The 23,305-nt window shown below is 47.6% G+C and overlaps 1 protein-coding gene across 2 annotated transcripts; it reads right to left on the minus strand.

The window, feature by feature from the left end:
• Positions 1 to 1,631: 1,631 nt before the first annotated feature.
• On the minus strand, positions 1,632 to 21,859 carry Hdc (histidine decarboxylase). 2 transcript variants are annotated; one of them, XM_036185855.1, is made up of 12 exons: positions 21,814 to 21,859; positions 19,571 to 19,743; positions 15,931 to 16,044; positions 14,895 to 15,017; positions 13,608 to 13,742; positions 13,259 to 13,402; positions 11,877 to 11,943; positions 10,790 to 10,952; positions 10,614 to 10,704; positions 6,313 to 6,411; positions 2,741 to 2,842; positions 1,632 to 2,590 (listed from the first exon to the last, which is right to left on the minus strand). In XM_036185855.1, the coding sequence occupies exons 1-12, from the start codon at positions 21,842 to 21,844 to the stop codon at positions 1,847 to 1,849; spliced, it is 1,986 nt and encodes a 661-aa protein (XP_036041748.1). In that variant the 5' UTR covers positions 21,845 to 21,859; the 3' UTR covers positions 1,632 to 1,846. The 2 variants fall into 2 exon arrangements, with proteins under 2 accessions (XP_036041748.1, XP_036041749.1); XM_036185856.1 differs by lacking the exon at positions 6,313 to 6,411.
• Between the last annotated feature and the right edge of the window lie 1,446 nt (positions 21,860 to 23,305).

Here is a 23,305-nt window from a genome sequence, read left to right on the forward strand (position 1 = left end):
AGCCAGAGGGGTGGAGGACACCAAGAGAACACATCCCACAGAGTCAACTAATCACGGTTCATAGAGGCTCACGGGGGCCTGAAGCGGCAATCACGGAGCCTGCATGGGTCTGTGCTAGGGTCTCTACATATGTGTTACGGTTGTGTAGTTTGGTGTTCTTCTGAGACTCCCAACAATGGGAGTAGGGGTGTCTCTGACCCTTTTGCCTGCTCTTGGGACCCTTTCCTCCTCCTGGGTTGCCTCATCCAGCCTTGATGTGAGGGTTTATGCCTAGTCTCACTGAATCTCATTATGTTCTGCCGGCTCATATCACTGGGAGGCCTGCCCTTTTCTGAAGGAAAGTGGAGGGGCAGTGGGTCCAGGGAGAAGGGAAAGTGGCTGAGGGATGATGGGGGTGCAGGGGGGGGGGGTGTCACATAGCGCATTGACATTACTCGACTCCACGGAGAGAACTGGAGCGCTGGAGTGAACACTGCAGACCAGCATTTCTGCGGTGACAGCGCCAGCATCACCTGGGAGCTTCTTAAAACAAAGCCTGGGCCCCACCCTCGACCCAGAGTCGAAAGCCCTGCGAGTGGGTCAGCACTGGGTGTTTTAACAAGCCCTCCCGCTGATTCATACACAGGCTCAAACTTGAGGAGCTCTGGATCAGCACAATGCTCCCAAACTTGCCTGTGCTTTGAAATCATCTGAGGACACCACGGACCCTTTCAGAAACTAGTGAGCTTAACAAATTACTGTACCTTAGCATCACCTGGGGTATCTAACACACCCCAAAGCCCAGAGCCACCCCATAGCAATGAGCCCAATATTTCTAGGAATCAATCTTCTTTTAAGATTTATTTTATTTTTAAACGTCTGTCTGTCTGCCTCTCTCTCTCTCTCTGTGTGTGTGTGTGTGTGTGTGTGTGTGTGTGTATACACGCACTGTGCCTGAGGAAGCCAGGCAGAGGTGTCTGGTCCCCTGGACCTGGAGTTACAAGCAGTTGTAAATCTCCTGACAGGTTACTGGGACCTGAACTTGGGTCTTCTACAAGAGCAATGCATGCTGTTAACCACTGAAATGTATGTCCAGCTCCAGGAATCAGTAGGTTTTCTTGTTGTTTGTTTGTTTTGTTTTGTTTTTAAGACTCTGGCGTAGGAAATTGCAAGGCAGTTTGTAGATGAGGACACACAGCTTTACATGAACAAAGTGGAAGTCACAGTGTTAACTGAGAATTGATGCTTTAAAATACTAACTGCTGGTAGGTGCGCACGCCTTTAATCCCAGCACTCAGGGAGGCAGAGGCAGGGGGATCTCTGTGAGTTCCAGGCCAGCCTGGTCTACAGAGTGAGTTCCAGGCCAGCCAGGGCTCTATAATAAGCCCCTGTCTCAAATAACAAGTTGCCTTCCTTGCTTGATACCAAGGGATCGATCCTCCAATTCTGCTTTCTCATGACTAAATTAAAATCTTCACCTTCTGTAAAGTGGGCGGGGCACAGGCATGGCACCTCTAGCCCATTGTTTGTTTGCTTAGTCATCGGTGTTTGGGGCGTCAGTTAAGTCAGACTATGGTTTATTTCAGATACAAGCACAATTTATTTGTAGGTTGCATTTCATGTTATAAGCTTAACAGTTAGGATCCCTCCCTCTCAGCCCCTCTGTCTGACAAGCTGCTGCAATGCTCTGGAGCATCCGGGCTTAAACTCCCCAATTACCGTGAGTCATGAACCCTGGGAGGCTATGATCAAAATTATGGACTGGCTCCCTGTCAAGGTGCACACACGCAGAAGCACACACGCTGCACACGATGTTGAGGGGTTCTCAAGCTCCCTGAAGCACATCCTTGCATTCTGGTCAGAGGCTCTACACCATGGCCTGCAGAGGGCAGCAGGGCAACTGTAGAGCACACTGAGAGCTGCATTCCGGGAAGCTGGGCACGCTGTAGAACTTGATCAGCTTCTTGAAGGCACTTTTCTTTATCATCATCATTTCTTCCGGGAACCTGGAGAAGATTCTGGCCCGGAAGGAGCCCCCGTTCTTCACTGAGCCATCTGTGGGGAGTGACTTCTGAGCACTCACCGGCACGCTGTTGCAGCTGAGGGAACGTACCGTCTTCTTCTTGCTCTGTCCGGACAAGTAACTGAACAGAAAAGATGACAGCTTGTGCTTGGTGGCATCTGGGGCTTCTTCTGAGAAGCACTCATCAAGTGGATCCAGCAGGGTTTCGAGATCACAGCCACCTTCCCTTCTCACCACACTGGCCCCCAGCTGCTGGGGCTGCTTGATGATCTTCCGGGCCTGAGCTGGGTCATCTCCTCCCTCGTTGACAGACTCCAGGGACAGCCCACTGGTCAGGTCCCTGGAACCTCTGGTTGGGATGAGGTTCTTGGCCCGAGGGCTCGGCTGGGAAGTGCAGTGTTGGCTCAGGACGAGGGTCGCAGCCTCTCGGATGAGGTTCCAATCTCTCAGGATGTCCTCCTTGGTGGTAAACTGGGATGTCACAGTGAAACGGATGATCAGCTTGTCCTGGATAGTGGCTGGGATAAGGAAGAGCCGGCCATCTTTGGCTATTTCCTTTAACACACTCTCTGTGAGACAATTGGGACCCTATATGAAGAACAAAGAGAATTGGAGTCTACCACAGGCCGCTGGTAGATGCTCCCTGAAGCCCAGCTTTTGCAGGTCTACGGGGCTCCATTCCCACTCAACTCTGAAACGGAAACACCCTTCTCAGGGAGCTATGGGGGCATGCATTACCTTCAGACGGAAAACCACCAAACCAAGGTGCCTCTTAGCAGGAATTTCAAAGAAAGGGTCATTTCTGACCAGAGATTCAAAGTATTTAGCCATTTCTGTACCCTGGAATTGTAAACACATGCACACACACAAACAAAAACAAAACAAAACTGTGGTTAATAGGCAAAAACCAAACTGCATCTGCTTTGATACTGTTCAGTCACTTAGACGAGGGACACAGATGAGTCCTGAGACCTGTGTGGCCTCTGCCTGCCTGTCTTCCCTGTTGGATCTCGCTTGTATTCAAGATGGAACCCCCATCCTGTTTCATTTTCTGTCATGTCACAACCACCCAGAGACCTTGCGTCTCAAAGTCCTCTTTCAACTTAGTCCCAAGAGGCCCGTGCTTTCTAACTAAGCAGTCAGCCTCCTCTTCCAGTTTCTCAGCTTTTCCACTGGCCACGGGAGCCAGAAAGGGTCCAACCCCATGCCCAAAGGAAAGCATAACAGGCTGCGTAGGCTGAGCCATACCCCAGCCTCAAACGGCTCAATTGGGCCAGGCATGGTTGCACACAACTTTAATCCCAGCACTCAGGAGGCAGAGGCAGGTGGATCTCTGTGAGTTTGAGGCTAGCCTGGTCTACAAAGTAAATTCCAGGACAGCCAGAACTGTTATACAGAGAAACCCTGCCTCGAAACCCCCCCCCCCCGTGCCCCCCCACCCCGCCCCAGCAAAAAAAGTATCAACTGACTTCCCTCACCTCACCATGTTCTTCACATCCCCTTGTTACTGACATATCACAGGGAGTTTATATTTTATATAGCATACCACCTATACCATGGGAAAAAAGCTTGTACCTAGTTAACAGGTGCAGAGGTTGTTCTTGGGATGATGAAATGTTTTGGAAATAGCAATACTCATTTGATACTGAGTATAGGTAATATCACATTACATTGTACCCTAAAACACAGTTGTTTTATATGTTGTGCATATTTATCATCACAGAATTAAAGATTTAACATCATATTGATATTTACAATGTTTACATGATCTTTTAAATTTTCCTATGGTTTTCTTGATTTTACTTTTACATAGAGTTTTTGAATAAAGGACCAAGCTGTGGCTCAGCTAGCAATCTGCTAGCCCATTGTGTAAAAAATTCTGTGTTCAATCAACAACTGGATAAAGCCAGATGTGGGGAGTTTGTGGCAGGAGGATCTGAAGTTCAAGGTTGCCAGGAATCCTGTTACAAGTCTTTAATCCCAACACTCAGGAGACAGAAGTGGGCAGTTCTCTCTGTGCGTGCTCAGAGCCAGTCTGGGCTTCATACTGAGACCTGTCTTGGGAGGGGGGGCGGGGTAGAGACCCCGGTCTAAGAGCAGCCCGGGTTACTTTCCTTTCACACGGTCTCCGCTAAGTGATTTTTACGGCTGTCACCTGATGTTTCAGAAGACAAGCGTTTCCGTTGTCGTCGTTGACTGAGAAGACAGTGCCATTTAAACCAACCTCTACCTGCTCCACTTTCTCTCTCTGCTGTCTATCTCAGGCTCTCACCACTGCCCCATGAACTTGTTTCTTTTCTTTTTCTTGAGAAAGGTTCTCATATAGCCAGTCTCAAACTCACTATGTAGCTGAGGATGGCCTTGTGTGTTCACATATTGTCATTGTGTCACAGCAACAGGGCTCAGTAGCTACAGCAGAGACAGTAAGGACCACAACACACAAAAAAAGACCATCTGGCTGTTTACAAAGGTTTTCCAGTCACCTACAGGTGATGGGAAATGGATAATGATAACTCGTTGTCATTAGAAGGAAAAACACCCAGTCCTGGTGAAATCCAGTGGGCAAGTGCTGAAGAGCATTGATTGCAAGTTTGAGGCCAGCCTGGGCTACACCTTTAAAAAGAAAATGAAATCCTAGAAGTGGAGGAATACTTAATTCTTAATGCTAAGACCTGCATGTGTATTTTCTCATTTAACCTTTGAGAATGATGCTACCACATCATTTTGTAGGTCCAATAAAGCAAATACAGAAGGATTTATCTGTCCAGGTTCAGGAAAGGATAAAACTAAAATTCAGATCTCTAAAGCACCACTCTACAGCACAGAGATGCAAAATGTGGCTTCATATAACCTGGCTTCAAGAGCTCAGCACAGTTAAGGGCAGCAAGAACTATAAAGACAAAAGGGCTTGGGACTGGGAAGGCTGCAGTCAGGCCCCAGAACTTCCACTCTTGAGCAAGGTAACTCCTGTCTGTGAGTCTCACTTGATCTGGGCGACCAGCCACCTCAAGACTCCAACAAAGAGTGAGTGGTGTGGGCTCTTTAAAGTGCTATGCAAGTGATAATTTAATCACAAGCAACTTCAAGAGATAAATTAGCTCATGCCAAACAGCTGCGTTTTAACTCGGTGCTCACCATCCCAGGGCTTTGCTCCAGGTCCTTCAAATGTGCTGGACTAGGTGTCCCTGGGGATGCCACAGAGGCAGAAGAGGGGGAGTGCTCAGAGAGACTTCTGGGGAAGTTGAACTTGACACCATTTGGAAAGAAGAAGGGCAGGGACAGGCGCAGCTGTAGGCTGGGTTTGGAGTTTGGATATGTCTGTGAAATGCCCAAACTAAGGTGCAGGCTGATGATGAGAATGAAGCAGACCCAAGGTGTGGGCTGGTGTGGCCAAATAGTAGGGAAGGGATGGGAATCCAAGGGCGAGCCGAAGGCAGTGTTGGGGAAGGCTGGCCAGTTGAATATTCAATCCCAAGCTTTGGGCAAAAGAAATTCCTATCACCTCCATCGCCTCCATTCCCACCCCTTACCCTCCACTCATGAGTCTGAAGACAGAGGAAGGGCAGGAGAATGCTAGTTTGAGTTAACCCGTTGAGAAATACTGCTGGCCTGAGTCCTCAACTGAGTGTCTTTTCCACGAAGAACATGAGTACCCAAGTCACTTAACTCTGAGTCTCTTTACTACACAGTAATTGTGTTGTTATTAAATTGAACTGGAGAAAAAAAATCAACCACCAGGCCTTCAGTAAAGTTCTGCTGGCACAAGGAAGGTCGTAAGGACTCTGCAAGTGGGGAAAGCTAGGTTTCAGATATCACTGTGATAGTGACCATAATTTTCAACCAGCTGTGACAAGCAAGGTATTTTCCCCACCCCTTAACCGGAAAAGAAGACATGGACATGCTTTGCCTACACACTGCCCTTTGACCTGCTTTCACTTTCTCTTTCTGCAAACGGGGAGGCTTTAGAGCCCGCACTCCTCATTTCTCAGAGACAGCAACAGGAAGTGTGAGACACTCAGGGAAGTGATAGGACAGGGGATGCAAAAAACTCAGAGGATGCTGTGCTTAGTGTTGACTGTTTAGACAATAAACAATGCGAGCTACAAATCACAGTCAGTCCTCTGGGATTGCGCGATGCTCAGCGCTCCTCTAGCTAACCAATCATCAAATCCCAGAAGCTCCTCTACAGGTCCTACCACCTGAGCCAGACACCAAGGATCCCCTGGGCAGATTTGTAAAACCGAAACAAGTAATCCTTCCCAGGAAAACGCAAAGCAGCTTGGGCTGGGTCCCACAGCCCTACAACATACGTGTCTGACATGTGCTTGAAGATTCTTCACCCCGAAGGACCGAATCACGAACCAGAGCTTAATGGAGCGAAAGCGCCGACTCAGGGGGATCTGCCAGTGCTAGGAACAAATAACACAGGGCTCACGGTTAGAAGCAGGGTGCCCAGTCCCTTGGGTGCTCTTAGCATTATGTGCTGCCTGCCCAGCCCTCCTGGGACCCAGGGTGTCGCCATGACTCCCAGAGCTGTTGCTAAAGAGCAAAACAAGACAAGTTATCCCGGTGGCACTCCACAGATAGAGCGGAACAAATGGAAATCAAGCGTATGACCTGGAACCGAGGGTGGGACGTCACTTCAACTGCTGCTTAAGTATTTCATTCCATTCCAGCCTAGAAACTCGAGGCAAGTTCCTTGACTAGCAGAAATTAAAGCTCTAGGTCTGTTCTCAACATGAATAGTGGCTTAAAGTACAGTGATTAAGAGCTCATGCCGGGTGGTGGTGGCCTCGGCGCACGCCTTCAATCCCAGCACTTGGGAGGCAGAGCCAGGCAGATCTCTGTGAGTTCGAGGCCAGCCCGGGCTACCAAGTGAGTTCCAGGAAAGGCACAAAGCTACACAGAGAAACCCTGTCTCGAAAAACCAAAAAAAAAAAAAAAAAGAAAAGAAAAGAAAAAAGAAAAAGAGCTCAGACACTGGAGCCTGAGAGACCTGGGTTTCCCTCCAGCTCTGCCTGCCCCTTACACTGTGTGACTTTGGCAGGGCTCCCTCACTGACACATCAATGGCATAGAACAAAAGGCACTCCCCAGGAAATGGTTCAGGAACAATGGATGCAAAAACTCCAGTCAGTGTGGGCTGTTTAGATGATGGACATGTGAGTTAAATATTCCATCTGTGTCTCTGTCTGGCACCAAGATGGTCCTCACTTAACCCTGCTGCCACCTTCTGGCTTTTGCCTGGGAGCTTCCTGTAGCTCCAGATGCAACACTCAAGCGTTCAGATTGCAAATGAGCATATGAACCTCTGCCTCAGGCTGACGTTGATATTTCTCTGGTACCAAATTCAACAGAGCTTTAAGTTTAAAGTTGCAGTTACCATAGATCTGAACATTCCCAATCCAATGTCTCAGATCTGAAAACAGAGCACACAGTTTGGGGGACATTGGCAGTCATTCTAATGAGCAACATGGCTTCTCCCAAGTGCTCCCTCAAATGTCAGAAAGCTTCCATCACCATTTCTGCTCCCTAAAAATATTCATCCTGTTTAACATTCATCTACCTCTCTCCATGGAGTTTTGCAGTCTTCACTGATGTACTACTCATCTTCATGTTTTGCTCTAGTTTTGCAGGCCAGACACAGCTGGGTATCACCCCATTCAAGGATGCTATGTGTTCTTCAAGAAAGCACTAGATTCCCCAGCGTGGTGACACACACATTTAATCCCAGCGCTGGAGAGGCAGAGGCAGGTGGATCTGTGAGTTTGAGACCAGCCTAGTCTATACATCAATCTCCAGACAGCCAGGGCTACACAGAGAGACCCTTTCAAAAGAAAGGAAGGAAGAAAGGAAGGAAAGGAGGAAGGGAGGGAGGGAGGAAGGAAGGAAGGAAGGAAGGAAGGAAGGAAGGAAGGAAGGAAGGAAACCTCTGATTTCCAAGAAAAACTTGTCCAGTGGAAGGCCAGCTCAAGGACCTTTGTCAGCCAGCAGAGGGCATCAAAACCTTAGGAAAGGACAAAATCCTTGCCACAGCCCGCCCTACCCTTGTCCTAAGGACATTCACGGGATAACAAGTGGGTGCTGTGCTCTCCCTCTAAAAACGTGCCAGTTTCTAGATTATGGTAAACTAACCACCCAGGGAAAGGTAGGGGGCATTCCAGCTGTGGTCTCCTCATGATGTCCATTCCCATTCTTACCACTCTGCTAAAACCAAACCATATGGACCCAGAGACTGTCTTAGCCAGTTTCTGCTGGGTTGGGAAATTTGGGCTCATAAAGACTGGCATGGAACTTCCTTAACTAGAGATGTCTCCCAGCATCCTCTGTGTCTCCTCGAGGCTTTATGGGCCTCCTTGCTGTTGGTGCTCTCTGCCCTTGGAGAGGCATAGAATGAAGTTCTGGGGAGCTTGATGGCAGAGACAGCAGTTCCAGATGGTTCCAGAGGCCTCCTACCCCAAAGTAAACACCTGGAGCACTGTGATGTGTCTAGGTCCTCTCAGAGCTGGACTTGGCTTCCACTCAAAACTGTAGCCCCTTGGATGCAAAGAAGCTTGGAGCAGCTCTAAGAGCCTGAGGACCATGACAAAGAGAGCAGCCTCGTTGCTCTGGAGAAGCTTCTTCATATGCTTGAAAAATAAATCCAGGTAATCCCACAGAGATGCCGTGATGGAAGTTTCCCAAAGCAGCCAAGAGAAAGATGTTCTCAGGGATTCACCTATTTCTAAGAAAACACTATTAGAGGTCCTAAGACCACATCAGGACTTAACTGAGTCATGAGCATCTTCCCATGTACTTCCCATGTACACTCAGGCTGCTGAAAATCACAAAAATAAGATCAGACCTTCAAGAACCCAGCAGCAGCCCAGTGGGAAGAGTGCTTGCTTAGTGTGCATGAGGTCCTGGTTTGATCCCCAGCACTGCATAGACTCTCCTGTGATGCCAGCTGGCATATCCCGTGATCCCAGCATTTGGGAGGTGGAGTCAGGATGAGAAATTCCAAGTCCAGCTAAACTCCTAAAATCGTGGGCATCACTTCACAGACAGGATTGACTGACAGTTGTAGCATTTAATTGTTATTGTTGTTGTTGTTTACTTAAATGTTTTGGAATACCCACCAGAAAGGGCAAGAAAGGCCTTTTTTTTTTTTTTTCCCTTTTGGTTTTTCGAGACAGGGTTTCTCTGTAGCTTTGGAGGCTGTCCTGGAACTTGCTTTGTAGACCAGGCTGGCCTCGAATTCACAGAGATTCACCTGCCTCTGCCTCCTGAGTGCTGGGATTACAGGTGTGCGCCACCACCGCCCGGCTGGGGCCATATATTTTTATTCTCCTATAGAAGAAGGTCTTCCCTCCACACTGTAAGTTTACTGCCTGCAACCACAAAGCCTTCCTAAACCTCAAGGAAATGTCTTCACAGAAGAATTATCAGTGTGACCAAGTGAGGACGGTGCCTCTGCCACAGAACTAAATCAAAGGAAAAGGCACTTCGACTGTCTAAGGAGAAAAACACACCAGCTCTTCCCCAAGGTCGCCAGGCTTCACTGTCAGTGTGTCACTGTATTAATTCATTCCATTCTCACAGCAAGCTTAGAAGGCAGAACTGCTCCTGTCTCCATTTACAGAGACAGAAACCTAGACAGAGGACAAGCCGTTTGTCCAGGGCCACTCAGGCCAGTCAGAGGAGAAGCAGGCTTCAAGCACAGGCAATCCAGCCTTAGCGCTTGTGTGTTTGGCCATGTTGCAATAGCAAACCCCTTGCAACTTATGAGAAGACCTTTCTGGAATTTTATGCATACTAATTATCAAGCATTTGCCACTCAGACACTGTTCTACGTATGTAAGCCTCACAAACCCCTATGAAGTCAGTGCCATGTTCCCCAGGTGCAGATTTTCAACAGTTTCCCAAATGACTACAGATGCACAGAATTCCAAGCCAAGCACACCGTGTTCTCCCTTCAACCCTTCACTAGCCATGTGATATGCAACATGTTTATTTACATCCTAATCCTGCCTAAAACGAATAGCTCATCTTCAAACTGAAGAGCAAGTCTGAAGAACTTGCTTTCCTAAGACATGGTATGTGCTGAGGGTCTAAGCCTGAAAGAGTGGAGGTGGAGGCAGCCGGGAAGGCCAGAGGCACTCTCCCTGCAGAGCTCCTGCAGGGTCTATGTCAAAGACACGTTTAACAGGGAGCATCTTTCCCACCCGAGGAAACGGTCCACACTCTCCTGCATTGTAAGCAAACAAACACACACCAGCCAAAGATGGTAGAAAGGCTAACCTACCTGCGGCAGAGACAACACTCTGGGAGGAAACCAAGCCAAAGAGATTTAGGAGTTGTGATTTTTTTTTCTAGGGTTTTGTATTTTGAGAGGTTTTTGTTTGGTTTGGTTTGTTGGGGGGGTGGGGGTTGTTTCTTGTTTTGTTTTGTTTCATTTTCTGTATTTCATTCTGTGTGCTTGTGCACAACTTGAAAGCAAGGGTATCCAGTGGCAAGCTCTGTGATGAACTCATAGCTTGCTGCCTCTGAAGAGAGCAGCCACTCAAAACCTCAGGAGTCAGTCCATAGCCCCCATCTGAGAAGCCACAGGCTTCTCATTCCCAGAAACTCACCATGAAGTCTGTGGCCGCCCCAGAGTTGGCATGTCTGAGGTAGACAGGGTTCACACTGAAGGTCTGCTGCAACTTGTACTTGTCCTTAACCCTGTGGGTTTTCAAGCAGGTATTAGTGATGGCTGAGGTCTCTCTAAGGAAGCAAGGCATTCCCCCATGCCCAGAGCTCGACTCACCAGAACCCAGTACAGTCAAAGTGTACCATCATCCATTTGGAAGGATTAAAAGTAAAGGAGTCAGCAAACTCGATACCCTTCAGGAATCCCCGGAGCTCAGGGCACAGAAAGGCTGTCCCAGCATAAGCAGCATCAATGTGGAGCCACAGCCCCTCACTGGCACCTGAGAAAGCAAATGTCATTGGCTAGAAGAGGGGGCATGAAAGAGCTATTACCAGCCAACCAAAAGGCATTGCTCACCTAGCCAACACCATGGCAGGCTGCAAAGAAAACACCTGGAAAAGAGTGGTGTATTCTGCTAAAGGAGTCAGCAAGAGTTGTGGAGATGAGATGGAGTCTTGGTATAAGGAGGTGGAGCTGAAGCAGGCATTGCTACCTCCTTATTTTTATATAGATTTTATATTTTAAACAGAGCCTGCTTTGACTAGACTTCAACATTCCAAGTGAGAGAATGTGAAAACTTGCGCCTCTGCCACAGATTGGATGTCCCATGTCACCTAAGGGCTCTTGTGTTAAAAGCTTGTTCCACAGGGTGGCTATGCCGGGAGTGAAGCCTTTACGAGGTAGAGCCTATTGGGAGGTCACTGGGTGTAGTTTGAAGAGGTTTTGGGATGCTGACCTCATCCCTTCTCTCCTTCCCTGATGTTGTTGATTGCTTTTGCTCCAACATACACCACATTCGATGCCTTACTCTGGACTCAATGGTGACAGGTCCAGCTGGTGACAGGACAGCCTCCAAAACTGTTAGTCAAAATAAACCCTTTCTCTTTATAATTTCATTATCTGAAATTTCATTATATCTTTGTAATTTCATTATTGGTTACAGCAATAGAGAAGCTGACTGATGCTTGCTAGGATATTACACAAAATACAACATTTCTAGCTTTCATCTCACCACTAGGGAAAGCCCAGTGCCCTTGACCTGCCGGGGAGAGACTCTCATGACTTTTGATGGTTTCCCTCCCTCCTTTCATCACCAAACTGACCAATGAGAATAATTCCATGGAGCTGGTCTCAGGCTCTTGTTCTAGCAAATATTTCAACCATTAATCCCTTACCTTCCTAGCCAATGAGGACAGATACTTACAGATGGGGCCCAGCTCTGACAGCCTGTCAAATGCACAGACTCCAGTGGTCCCTAATGTTGCACAGACCTAGAGAGAGATAAAGAGTCACATGACACACTATTCCTAAACAAAGATTTTCTTCCTGATATCACCTGCCATCTGCACCCCACCACCCAGAATGTGTATATTTCACACTCTATTTTATCATAACTTGCAGTAAGAAATCCACTTTGCACAGCAATCTATTCCACAAAAGTGTGTATTTAAAATGAAAGTTTCACCAGGTGTGGTGGTGTATTCCTTTAATTCCAGAATTCAAGAGGCAGAGGTGTCTATTAGTTCAAGGCCAGCTTGGTCTACACACTAAGATCCTATCTCAAAAAAAGAAAGAAAGAAAGAAAGAAAGAAAGAAAGAAAGAAAGAAAGAAAGAAAGAAAGAAAGTTTCTCAAAACAATACATACTCTGGGTGCATAAATGCATTTGAATATTTTCCATTTCTTTTTAGCACTGGCTACAATCCATACATTTTATTTCATAACACAACATGGAATAATACCTCAAGCCAGGTATGGTGGTGCATGCCTTTAGTCCCAGCATTGGGAGACAGTGGCCAGCCTGGTCTACAAAGTGAGTTCTAGGATAGCCAGGGCTACACAGAGAAACCCTGTTTCAAAAAAAAGAATGTAGTGATATATTGTGCACCCCAATAAAACTTATCTGGGAATCAGAGGACAGGGCCAGCCACTAAATTAGACACAGAGGCCAGACAGTGATGGTACACACCCTTAATCCTATCACATGGGAGACAGAGATCCACCATCTGGATCTGGATCTCTGTGAGTTCAAGAACTGAGAACAGCCAGGCGTAGTGGCACACACCTTTAATCCCAACACTTGAAACCTCATGCCTTTGCTTGGGAATCACACATGTCTTTAACCCCAGGAAATAAGATGGCAGGGCAGAAAAAGGTGTTTAAGGCATAAGGAAACAGGATCCCACTGTTGAGACTGGGGATTTCATAGAGGTAAGAACTTGGGGCTGGCTTGCTCTGCTTCTCTGATCTTTCAGCTTTCACCCCAATGATTGGCTCTGGGTTTTTTAGTAATAAGACTATTTAAAATTTGTGTTACAAAAGAATGAAAGAAGGAAATGAAAAGAGAGAAGAAGAAGAAGAAGAAGAAGAAGAAGAAGAAGAAGAAGAAGAAGAAGAAGAAGAAGAAAAGGAAGGAAGGAAGGAAGGAAGGAAGGAAGGAAGGAAGGAAGGAAGGAAGAACATCTCATAATTTGTAATATACTAAGTTTAAGAGCTTTTCTGCTTCTGTTTGCGGCACATTACTTATCGGGACTCTGTCAAAATCCCTTGCTTACTAACATCCACATTCTAGCACATTCTGACTTACAAAGACAGGCACCAAGCCCTGTTGCTTGTCTTCCTCAAGGGCTCTCTGAAGAGTTTCTCCGCGGAGTGAGAAGTTGTCATCCACAGGCAGAAATCGCATCTTCACAAGGGAAATCAAGCCAGCCTTCTCCACTGAGGAGTGAGCCTACACGGGCCGTGGAAAAGTCCACGAAAGGGCTGTCGTAAGATTAGCATGACTAGGAAGGGAAGACCGAGGCTGAAGGAACTGAACACCCACGTTTGAGATCGGCATTCCTTATGGTTTCTGGAGTCAACCCCAGGCTTGAACTTCCCCCAAACCCAGAATTCACAGGTGAAGATGGAAAGTACACAGGTTCTAAGTAGCTTACCTGATCAGAGGCATAGGCGACGAGCCGAGCATTCAGAGAGGACTCATCAGCATCGGGCTCCAATGTTTTCATTTCTAGGATTTTGTTCTTCCTGGCTGCCAGCAGGGCGATCAAAGTGGATTCGCTGACGGTGCTCTGGAGTGGAGAGGAATTAGCAAATGTGTCAGCCTCTGTGTCCTGTTCTCTAGGTTTGTTCCCATGTAAGGAGAGAGAGAGAGAGAGAGAGAGAGAGTGTGTGTGTGTACCTGCACTAGTAAGGAAGTGGGGCGCACCTTCCCAGAGGGCCTCCTTTCTCCCTGACTCACGTACCTATTCTGCATTCGGGACGTTAAGTTTGCACCTAATGCCAACAACACCTTTCAGAGTGTCTACAGAAACAAGAAGACTGTTCCAGAAGCAAGCAAGAGAATGTCCCATTTCTTGTGGATAGGTTTGCTCACCATGTAAAAATTATTGAAAAGAAAAAGCACACTTGGGAGTCAGAAGTACATCTCAGTGGCGGAGGCCACACTTAGCGTACACTCTGCCCTGTGTTTGATCCCCAGCACAAATAGAATGAGAGAAAGAGGAAAAGATGCAGGAGAGGAGGGGAGAGGTGTTTCCAGAATGGAAATAGAGTCTGACTCCACAAGGACTCCTTGGAGAGAGCCCTGCCTTGTGCAGGAGCTGGTGATTAGGTTTTGTTTTCTTTTTCTTTTTTCTTTCTTTCTTTCTTTCTTTTTTTTTTTTTTGTTTTGTTTTGTTTTGTTTTGTTTTTCAAGACAGGGTTTCTCTGTGTAGCTTTGGAGCCTGTCCTGGATCTCACTCTGTAGACCAGGCTGGCCTCGAACTCACAGAGATCCTCCTGGCTCTGCCTCCCGAGTGCTGGGATTAAAGGCGTGTGCCACCACCGCCCGGCTATGGTTTTGTTTTCAATGGTTCTTGTCAACGTAAGCTAACACTGTCCCTCTGGAAACTCGTTTCTATCTACCAAATGAGGAGCATGCACATTAAAGGGATTGCCCCTTAAGATAGACTAGGCTGGCTGGGATTTCTCGGCAGACATGACTGTGGGGGTCCTGTGATAATCAGATGCCGAATTCATCTACTTCAAATAGGGATATGGTGAAGACAGCGGCAGCGTGCGGTGGCTGTGGCAGAGGTAGAAACTAGAGTGCTGGTGATGACGGTGGTGATCCGGGTGACTTAAGGGACACTCCACGGAAAACGGGAGAATTGTGGGAAGCGTTCGCCTGTGCTTCCTGTGCCCAGCCCCAGTGTGAGAAGGAATGCTGTCAACACTGGCACCTGTAAGACTCCTCCCCCCTGGCTGCCGGGATGGTGGTGCAGGAAGTGCTCAGGGAGCCCCAGCATCTTTGCCAGCCAGTCCATGACACTCATCTCCAGCTCTGTGCACACTGGACTGGAAGCCTGAAAGAAGGAAAGGACTTTCATTGTCACTGACCCACCATTATGCCCCCACCAGCCCCAAAAACACCAGCGTCTCTGCCTCACTATCCATGGGGACTTCTGTAGAGAAGGGGTCCAGGCCAGGAGGCCCAGACTGCACACCTCCACCCCACCCACCCTACCCTCCTTTGTCAACAAGGGAAGGAGTGGGAGCTTTGGATCCATGCTGTCCTCAACGAGGTTGGTTCTCTGGGACTCTATGAAGAAACAATCCAGGGGTGATTGCCTCGAATCTGACACTTTGAGTCTCTAAAACACCCAAATGATAATCCAAAACTCAAGGGAAAGTTTTTACTAAGAAATTATTGTGTTCTTTCCCAAGATAACAGCCCTAGCTGGGCTCTCCCCAACCTCCAGTGTGCTACAAAAGTTCAAATGTACGAGATAAGAATGTTCCATAAGGCTTCTGGCACCTCTCAGAGCTGAGTAGAGCTTAAGGGAAGTCCGGGAGCATATCTCTAACTCTTCAGAGACAAGAGCCCAGGGGAAGTTGTGACCTAACAGGCGTCGAAGTGCCCTGTTAAGGTCACAAACTGTAGAAGTAACCAGATCTCAGTTCAAATCTCATCTGAGTCTGAATAAGCTCTGTGAATTTAGCAAGATAAATTACTCAAACCTCAATTTCCTCATGTATAAAATGGGGCCAGAACTCGTGATTCTATAGGATTAGATGAGATAATTTATACAAAGGCTAAGTTTAAATAATACAGCCATTGTAATATTTGATGTTTTTATTTTCAATTAATAATCCATGATTAATATTTCGTCAAACACACCCACCCCTTTCAGAGATAAAGAGCAGAATCCATCTATCCTGAGGTGGCACTCCCTGCTATGTCCCCAGGTATCAGTAGTTACAGCCATTTCTACTCACCCATGTAAATCCTAAGCAGTTAATGGCATCAGCCAGCATATCTCCTAGCAGGGATGGCCAAGAGGTAAGGGCCGGATAGTAGGCGTGCATGTGGGGGCTCTGCCAGTGTACCACCTAGAGACAGAGCATACACACCATGTACACAGTTGGCACCAGCTGGCATGTCCAGAACGCTCTCTCTTCCTCTAGAGAACCTCTCTGGTAAAAAGAAACAACTCTAAAAAATGGGGGGATGCTTTTCAGAGGGAAAGTAACACAGTCCATGAGAATAATGTGTTCGCTACCGTTCCTTCTTCCCACATACCCCGGACCGGGCTAGCTCCTCAGTACAGGACCTTCATACACATCAGAAAGGAGCTATGAGAAATGAAGACTGCCACAGAGACAGGGATGTGACACTCTCACATTAGCCCCACACTGATTCCCTGCTAGAAAATAAAAGGAAGCAGAAACTGTAAGGTCCGGAGAGCAGCTGTTTCCTCTCAGTTCCTGCCAAAGCTTCTATTGTTTTGTGGAGCAATGCGGTCTCTGGGAAGAGAGCTCCTGTTGGGAGTCAGTCAGATCTGTTTTCAGCTGCTCTTGGCTTCCCTGTGGGTAAGGAGAGGTAAGGACAGAGTAGCCCAGGAGTGTGGGAGACAACCTCCAGGCTAATCCTGGTGAGCCCACAGTCGGAGACATAAGAAGGAGCTGAAGAGCTGGGGAGGGCCCAGCCTATGGGGGACCACACACACTCGGTGGCTCACACTCAGTGACTGTTCACTCTCCTGCCCTGCTTCCACCTCGGTTTGTCTCTGAGTGAGGCCGAGTCTCCTGATTTCTCATGGCCCTCCAAAACCTATTGATTCTTAGAAAACTACCATGTTTTTCTTCATGAGTCCTTTCTCAGCTCCTACACCCCACTTTGATATCTGAGCCGGAACAATACTGAGTGTAAATGTGTCCCCTACTGACAACTCACTGGAGGGCATCTTGGTGCACCATTCTATTTTGTGTGAACAACCTTTGTAGCGCACACACTGTCCCACACTGTGCACACAGGAGCATTAGAGTGAGGTCCAAGGGGTAGACCTCCATAGCTTCTCCCGCCCCCACTCAGCTCCTTACTGATGCACTGTCAAGTCTGGAACTCACGCTCCAAAGATCCCTGTTTTCCTCGGTCAACTTTGAGATCCATTTTTAATTATTATTCTTCAAGGTGGTCTCAAAATACATATACACCTCCGACCCTTATAAAACCAGGAATCTCCTGTACCTCCCCATCCTGAAATAAATCCTAGGACAGTTAGGTAGATTAGCAAGAACAAGAAACCAGCCAGTTGTCAGGTAGAACTAACATTCACGGGGAACTAAAGACTAGGTAACAGGCACAGCACATCTCCCGCCTTGACTCAGTCAGCAAACTACTTCCTTCAATGCTCACCAAGTGGGAGACTAGCAGGCGGTTCCAAAGTCCTCCACCTTCCATGCTGTATCCTTGTTATCGTATTTAATTCTCACAGCATCCCCATGAGCTCCTAGGCTCATCCATGTCTTATTGATGTGAAATGAAACTGGCAGAGAGCTCTGTAGCATCTCGCAGTCCCAAACATCATCCAGGCCCCAAGGCTGCCTGTTCCAGAATCCACCCAACACCCAAGCAGAATGGTAGCCTGCCTTCCCTCACAGGGTTTCTGTCAGTCTCTCCTATTCTTTCTAATTTTTAAATATGTTTGTGTGTGTGTATTTTTCTGTGTATGTTTGTCGGGGCGGAGGCTGTGGAGGTCTGAGGAAAAATCAATTCTTTCATTCTACCATGTGTGCCCCAGGGATTGAAGATCCTCAGACTTGTCATTTACCCACTAAGCTTGCGTATGTGCGTGAGTTCGTGCGTGCGTGCGTGCACGTGCTTGCTTGCTTGCTTGCTTTCTCTTTTGCTCCAACTTTCTTGCCAAGATTGGAATTGAAGCAAAATGAAACTTTTTCTTCTCAGCGTCTAGGAAATGGCAGGAAGGAACAACCATACAGTTTTCAACGTAAGTGCAAAGGGCCAGCTGCTTCCGCGCTGGCTCTTAGGGGCTAGCACAGCCTGGAAGATGGAACGAAAGATTGGGCCCCCATTCTCGCTGTGCTTAGAGACCGCACATGGAAATGAGGGAAGGGGGCTCCATCCCCCTGGCGCTATCACGTTGCAGTTATCAGTTCTTGTAAAATAATCAGATAAGATAAACCAGAAGAGCCCTTCCTTATCAAAGCAGACAGACCCTCTAAGTCCAGAAATAAGCCTCCTCGGCCACGCCTCCCGGAAACGGTTGTGCCTCCCTCCCTCAGCAGCGGCACTAACAGTTGCTCTTGGTCTCACTCCTAAATGACAGTTAGTCCCTGGGGTGACAGCGTCACAGAATGAAACGGGTAAGATAATCTTATCGAGGAACTATGCCTTTCGGGAAAGCTGCACTCACACTGACATTTTCCGAAGATGCTTGCGGAACAGCCTTTTACGTGGCAAACTTGCCCTTTGCAGAGTTTGAGCATTTTCTCATCCCGGCTTCGAGATACATCTGTCACATCTAAGACCAAAGCTTTTGGGAGACTGATGGGAGCAAACCTCAAGTCAACACTGGGAGGAGCTTTCAGACTGGCACAGGTCAGCATGGAATGTTCCAAGCAAAGAGACTAGGGGGACGGTGGGTTTATGAAATGGGTGTTGCCTGGGGCCTCATCACTTGCCGTAGAGATGTCCGAGGATGAGGAGAAAACAAAGCATTAGATAACTCATGCTGAAATCCTGGATCTACCACACAGGACCTGAGGCAAAATCATAAACTTCTCTGAGCCTCCGTTTCCTTGTCTGTCAAATGGGTCACTAGGAGGATTAAACGAAACAGCTCATCATGGGCTAGTGCATCGCCTGCGTAGGGCAGGGAAGGGAACTGGGGTGATATCAGCAGATCTACTCATTCCTGGTGACTAGGAATGCCCTCGGAGGCCAGGGCAGTGAGTTCCAGCTCAATTCTCATGCATCAGCCAGCTTCCATTTGGTCCCTACTCAAGACAGTCACCACAGGCTGCTCCCTCCTCCATCATGGGGCATATTAGTAATTCCAGAACTGCTCTTTCCTGTCCTTAAGACACAGCTCAATCAGCAGCCCTCCCTCGTGAGAATAACACAGAAGAAGGAGCAGCTGATGGGGCTCAGAGCTGCCTTCCAACCTGGCAGCTAGGATGCTCCTGGGGCCTGGTATTCTCTGTTTATTCTGTCCATTCTGTAAGATTTCAGAGATTAGATAGGCTCCGTCTGTTGGGATGCAGGCACTGTCCCTGGCCTCTGCTCTCCTTCCTCGATCCACCATTGCCCCTTTTCTTCAAACCAGTCTTCGTGTCTCCATCCATCCATCCATCTCATTAACTAGACACACTTCTGGGAGTGGCGCCACATTGCTCCTCTCCACCAGCGCTACAGGTCAGCACTGGCATGAGAAACCTCCTTCCAGGCAGTCATATCCCTCCCATTCCTAGAAGAGGAGCTGTGTGTGACACTGAGTGACAAGCACAGGAGGGACGTGTTGTCCTGCCACACTGACTCAAGTGAGGGTTCTTAGGATACCACCCATCCCTGTGTATCCTGAAATCTGGGGTCATCCCCGCAGTTACTATATCTCACCCCAGGCATGATGATTCCTTCAATGTCCCCAAAGATGCTGTCCCAGCTGTCAGGTTCTTCAGGAGCACTCACAGGTAGCTGGGCTCGCAGGTACCCAGGCTGCACATCTGGAATCACCTTCCTCTCCCGCACAGTGCTCAGGTACTGGCAGATATAATCCACCATCTCTTTCCCTGGACAGAAGCAGAGGAACAGGTCATATTTCCTCGGCCTATTCATGTCTGTCCCTCGTGGACCCCAATCAAAAGATGTGGTGAGAGGAGATAGATTTGTGGGCTGGGTAGACCTGATCCCCAGCAGGACAAAGAGCATGAGCAACTAATGGAAGGAACCTGTGAGAAAACAGGTAACCAAAGAGAAATTCTGCAAAACAGAAAACTTTAGCACCATAGTGAAACATTTCTTTTCTTCCCCCTCCTTGCTGGTATGGTCTACTCTCCCACTGTTTTCTTCCCAGAACCAGAATAACTGTAATTCATTACCTTAAAGGCTCACACAGAGACTCCATAGCTCTTTGAACCCTACACACACACACACACACACACACACACGTATACTCTCCCACAGTAGCTTACACACACTCAACTAGCACACTCACACATGCACACATTCACATATATAATCAAAAACTAGCTCACATACCCACACATTCACACACATGAACACTCACACACTAACACATTCACACACTCTCACATACACACTAACATGTACTGTGTTCTTTGTCAGCACAGAGGGAAGCTTCCATGCCCAGCTCTAAGAAAAGGCAAAAACATCTTGCTAGACTCATTAAATCAACATTCTCATCTTTTTTTTTTTTTTTTTGTACTTGGTAACATCTTCTGAGTGTGATTGAAACTGTAAATTTACACACACACACACACACACAGACACACACACACACACACACACACACACGTCACAAACAATTTCTAAGGTATATGAGACATATCTAAAGCACAACCAGGAGCTCAGATAAGAGCTCGTGAACCAACCTGGACCCAAGATGTGTGGCCCGCAGCTCCTTGATGCTATTCCTTGGGGCTTGTAACATGCCTTTCATATTCAAAGAAATGTACCAAATGATGGAAGACTACATAAAGAAGAATTTCTGAGGGGAAGCTATTCTTCCCTTTCATTTCTTCAGGGGTCTCCGTCTTCACAGGCACTCTCTTGCACTCACTCATCTCCCCCCACCCTTGTGTTGTACAGCAGCTGTGAAGAACAGGAAGTCCTCCCTAAGCCCCCTCCTTGCCTTCTCCCTGCAAAGGAGAAAGTGAGCAGAGAAGAAAAGGAGCCCGACTTATTCTCTCTTCATCTGCTTGTGAAGTTCCTACACACAGAACTAGGCCTAGACAAAAACTGAGGAGTCAGGGGACTGGACTCCTTCAGCCCTCCATGGCTTTGGGCACCCAGCAGTGATGCCCATCAGACATAAGAGAGCTGCCACTCATCCAGGGAGTCTCAAAGGAGTGTGTGTTCCACTGCAGGATAAGGACCCTTGCTGGCTCTCAGCCCAGCACACCACTGAAAGGCAGCGTGGTGATCTAATACACACTGCTTCAAAGGTTGACAGCCACTTATCGCTAGGGGAGACAGAGGAAAGGTTAGTTTTAAGACAGGATATTTATTACCTTACAGCCAAGAAATTTTAGGCAATCTGCCCCAGTGTGAAGACACAAATATTACAAAATTATAAAGACACTCAAATTTCTCTTTTGTCACATAGGCTTTTACAAGAGGCTTTGTTTTAAGTTAATGTGTACTAAGTGGAAGAAGCTGGACCAAAGTCATCATAATCACATGTGGCTTTGCTGGATTTGTCTGTCCTTCTAAGAATTCCCTTTCGGGAACTCCCCCATTTCCCCTCTGCCAGGCCTGAAAACGGGGTAACTGCTGGGTTTTGCTTTTATGTGAAACCCTGTACACAAGTGGGCACTTGGAGACTATTTGGGTTTTTTTTTTTTTCTTATTTCATAAGAAAATTGAGTGGATCACAAATGCAAATAGTTTATTTTGTGGGCAGATAGAGAGGAAACAAAATGCAAGGCACAGGCAGTGTACATAGGAGTGGGTACATGAGGGTCAGAGAACGGGGCAGCTGAAAACTCTGACCTAGATCCCGTTCAGGAGAAACAGTGCTGAAGCCAGTCCTCCCAAAGCCGTTCAACACTCACCTGGTGGGGCCAGCAGTTTCCACAGCCTTATCATCAGGGAAGACACACAGGGTACCCATCACTCACCTCTAGCTCGGTATTCCTGGGGCTCCATCATCTCCCTTGGCTTGCTGCTGGCAGACAGGTGGTGGAGAAGACTCTGTGGAAGGCAGCTATCAGCTTGGCTCCTGATTCTCTACTCCTCTGTGCTCTGCACTCCCTGGCAGCCAGTGCGCCTCTTATTTAAAGAGTTCTCCACTCCCCTGCTTTAGCCCCGCCCCATAACGTCCCTTCCAGCCGGCTTAATTTCAGCCTCTTTTCTCCCAGTCCTTGATTAGAACTTTGATCAAAAGACCCAGAGGAAATTGTTTTTTAGACCAATCAGGGCACCTACCAACCCAAGCCCACAAGCAGCCCCAGGTAGACAAAGTAAAAGAGCCTTTAATCCCAGCACTAGGGAGGCAGGGCCAGGCAGATCTCTGTGAGTTCAAGGCCAGCCTGGTCTACAGAGTGAGATCCAGGACAGGTACCAAAACTACACAGAGAAACCCTGACTCAAAAAACAAAACAAAAGAGCCTTCCACATTTCTGTCCCTGCACTCAGAAACCAGAGCCCCAGCCTCGAGCAAAGATCCTAGCACAGGAGCCAGAAGAAGGCCAAGGGCATCCACAACAAGCAGCACAGATAATTAGGTTGCTCCTGCTCTGGCTTCGCTCTGAGGTGAGGGAAGAGCAGGCTCTGTGAGGCCCATAGCTAGCCAGGCTGAGTTCAAGAGGCAGGAGCTGGTAATGGACACAAAGGATTATGTTTTCCATCACTACATAATACTTGTTCTGGGTTCTTTGCCTAGGCTATAATTTAAACCAACATGAGACAGGCAAATGAAAGCATAAAAGTCCTTCAGCTGATGGAAGCTTCCACAGAAGGCAGAGCTACAGAGCAGAGAGGGGACTCCGTGCAGCAGAGTGCAGGACGCACACGTTCTCAGAGGAGGAAGAAACACTGTCCTGTGCCAGATGAAAATCTTTCTGATGATGGCGGCTATCTGGAGCCCTCCTCTTCCTGAGGCAAGCAGTTTTCCTAACAGAGGTTTCTTCCTGAATGTCAACTATGAAGGGACATCTTTTTTTTTTTTTTTTTTCAGAGCTGAGGACCGAACCCAGGTCCTTGTGCTTGCTAAGCAAGCACTCTACCACTGAGCTAAATCCCTAGCCCTGAAGGGACATCTTTTGAGAGCTACTTCTGTGCCCAGGGCTTCTCAGAATAGCACAAAGGAAGCCTATTGGGGGTGGCAAATCCTCCTCTCCTGAAATCATATTCTGGAGTGGTATGTTTGTCCTGAACCCCAACACTGCCACAAAACATCAAAAAAAAAAAAAAAAAAAAAACTTAGAGTTTCCCAAATACCAAGAGGGTTTTGTTTGTTCCTCAGAGGCTCCAGCCTGAAGATGTTTGAACCCAAGAGTTCAAGCCCAACCCGAGCCAAACAGTCTCCATCTAAAACGTCATCCGTATCTATGACAACAGAATTCATGGGGTGCTCAGAGGGAAGAATAGAAAGAACTAGAGGTTAAGTTA

Source organism: Onychomys torridus, chromosome 4 (assembly GCF_903995425.1).
Source record: "Onychomys torridus chromosome 4, mOncTor1.1, whole genome shotgun sequence".
In the NCBI taxonomy this organism is placed as follows: Eukaryota; Metazoa; Chordata; class Mammalia; order Rodentia; family Cricetidae; genus Onychomys; species Onychomys torridus.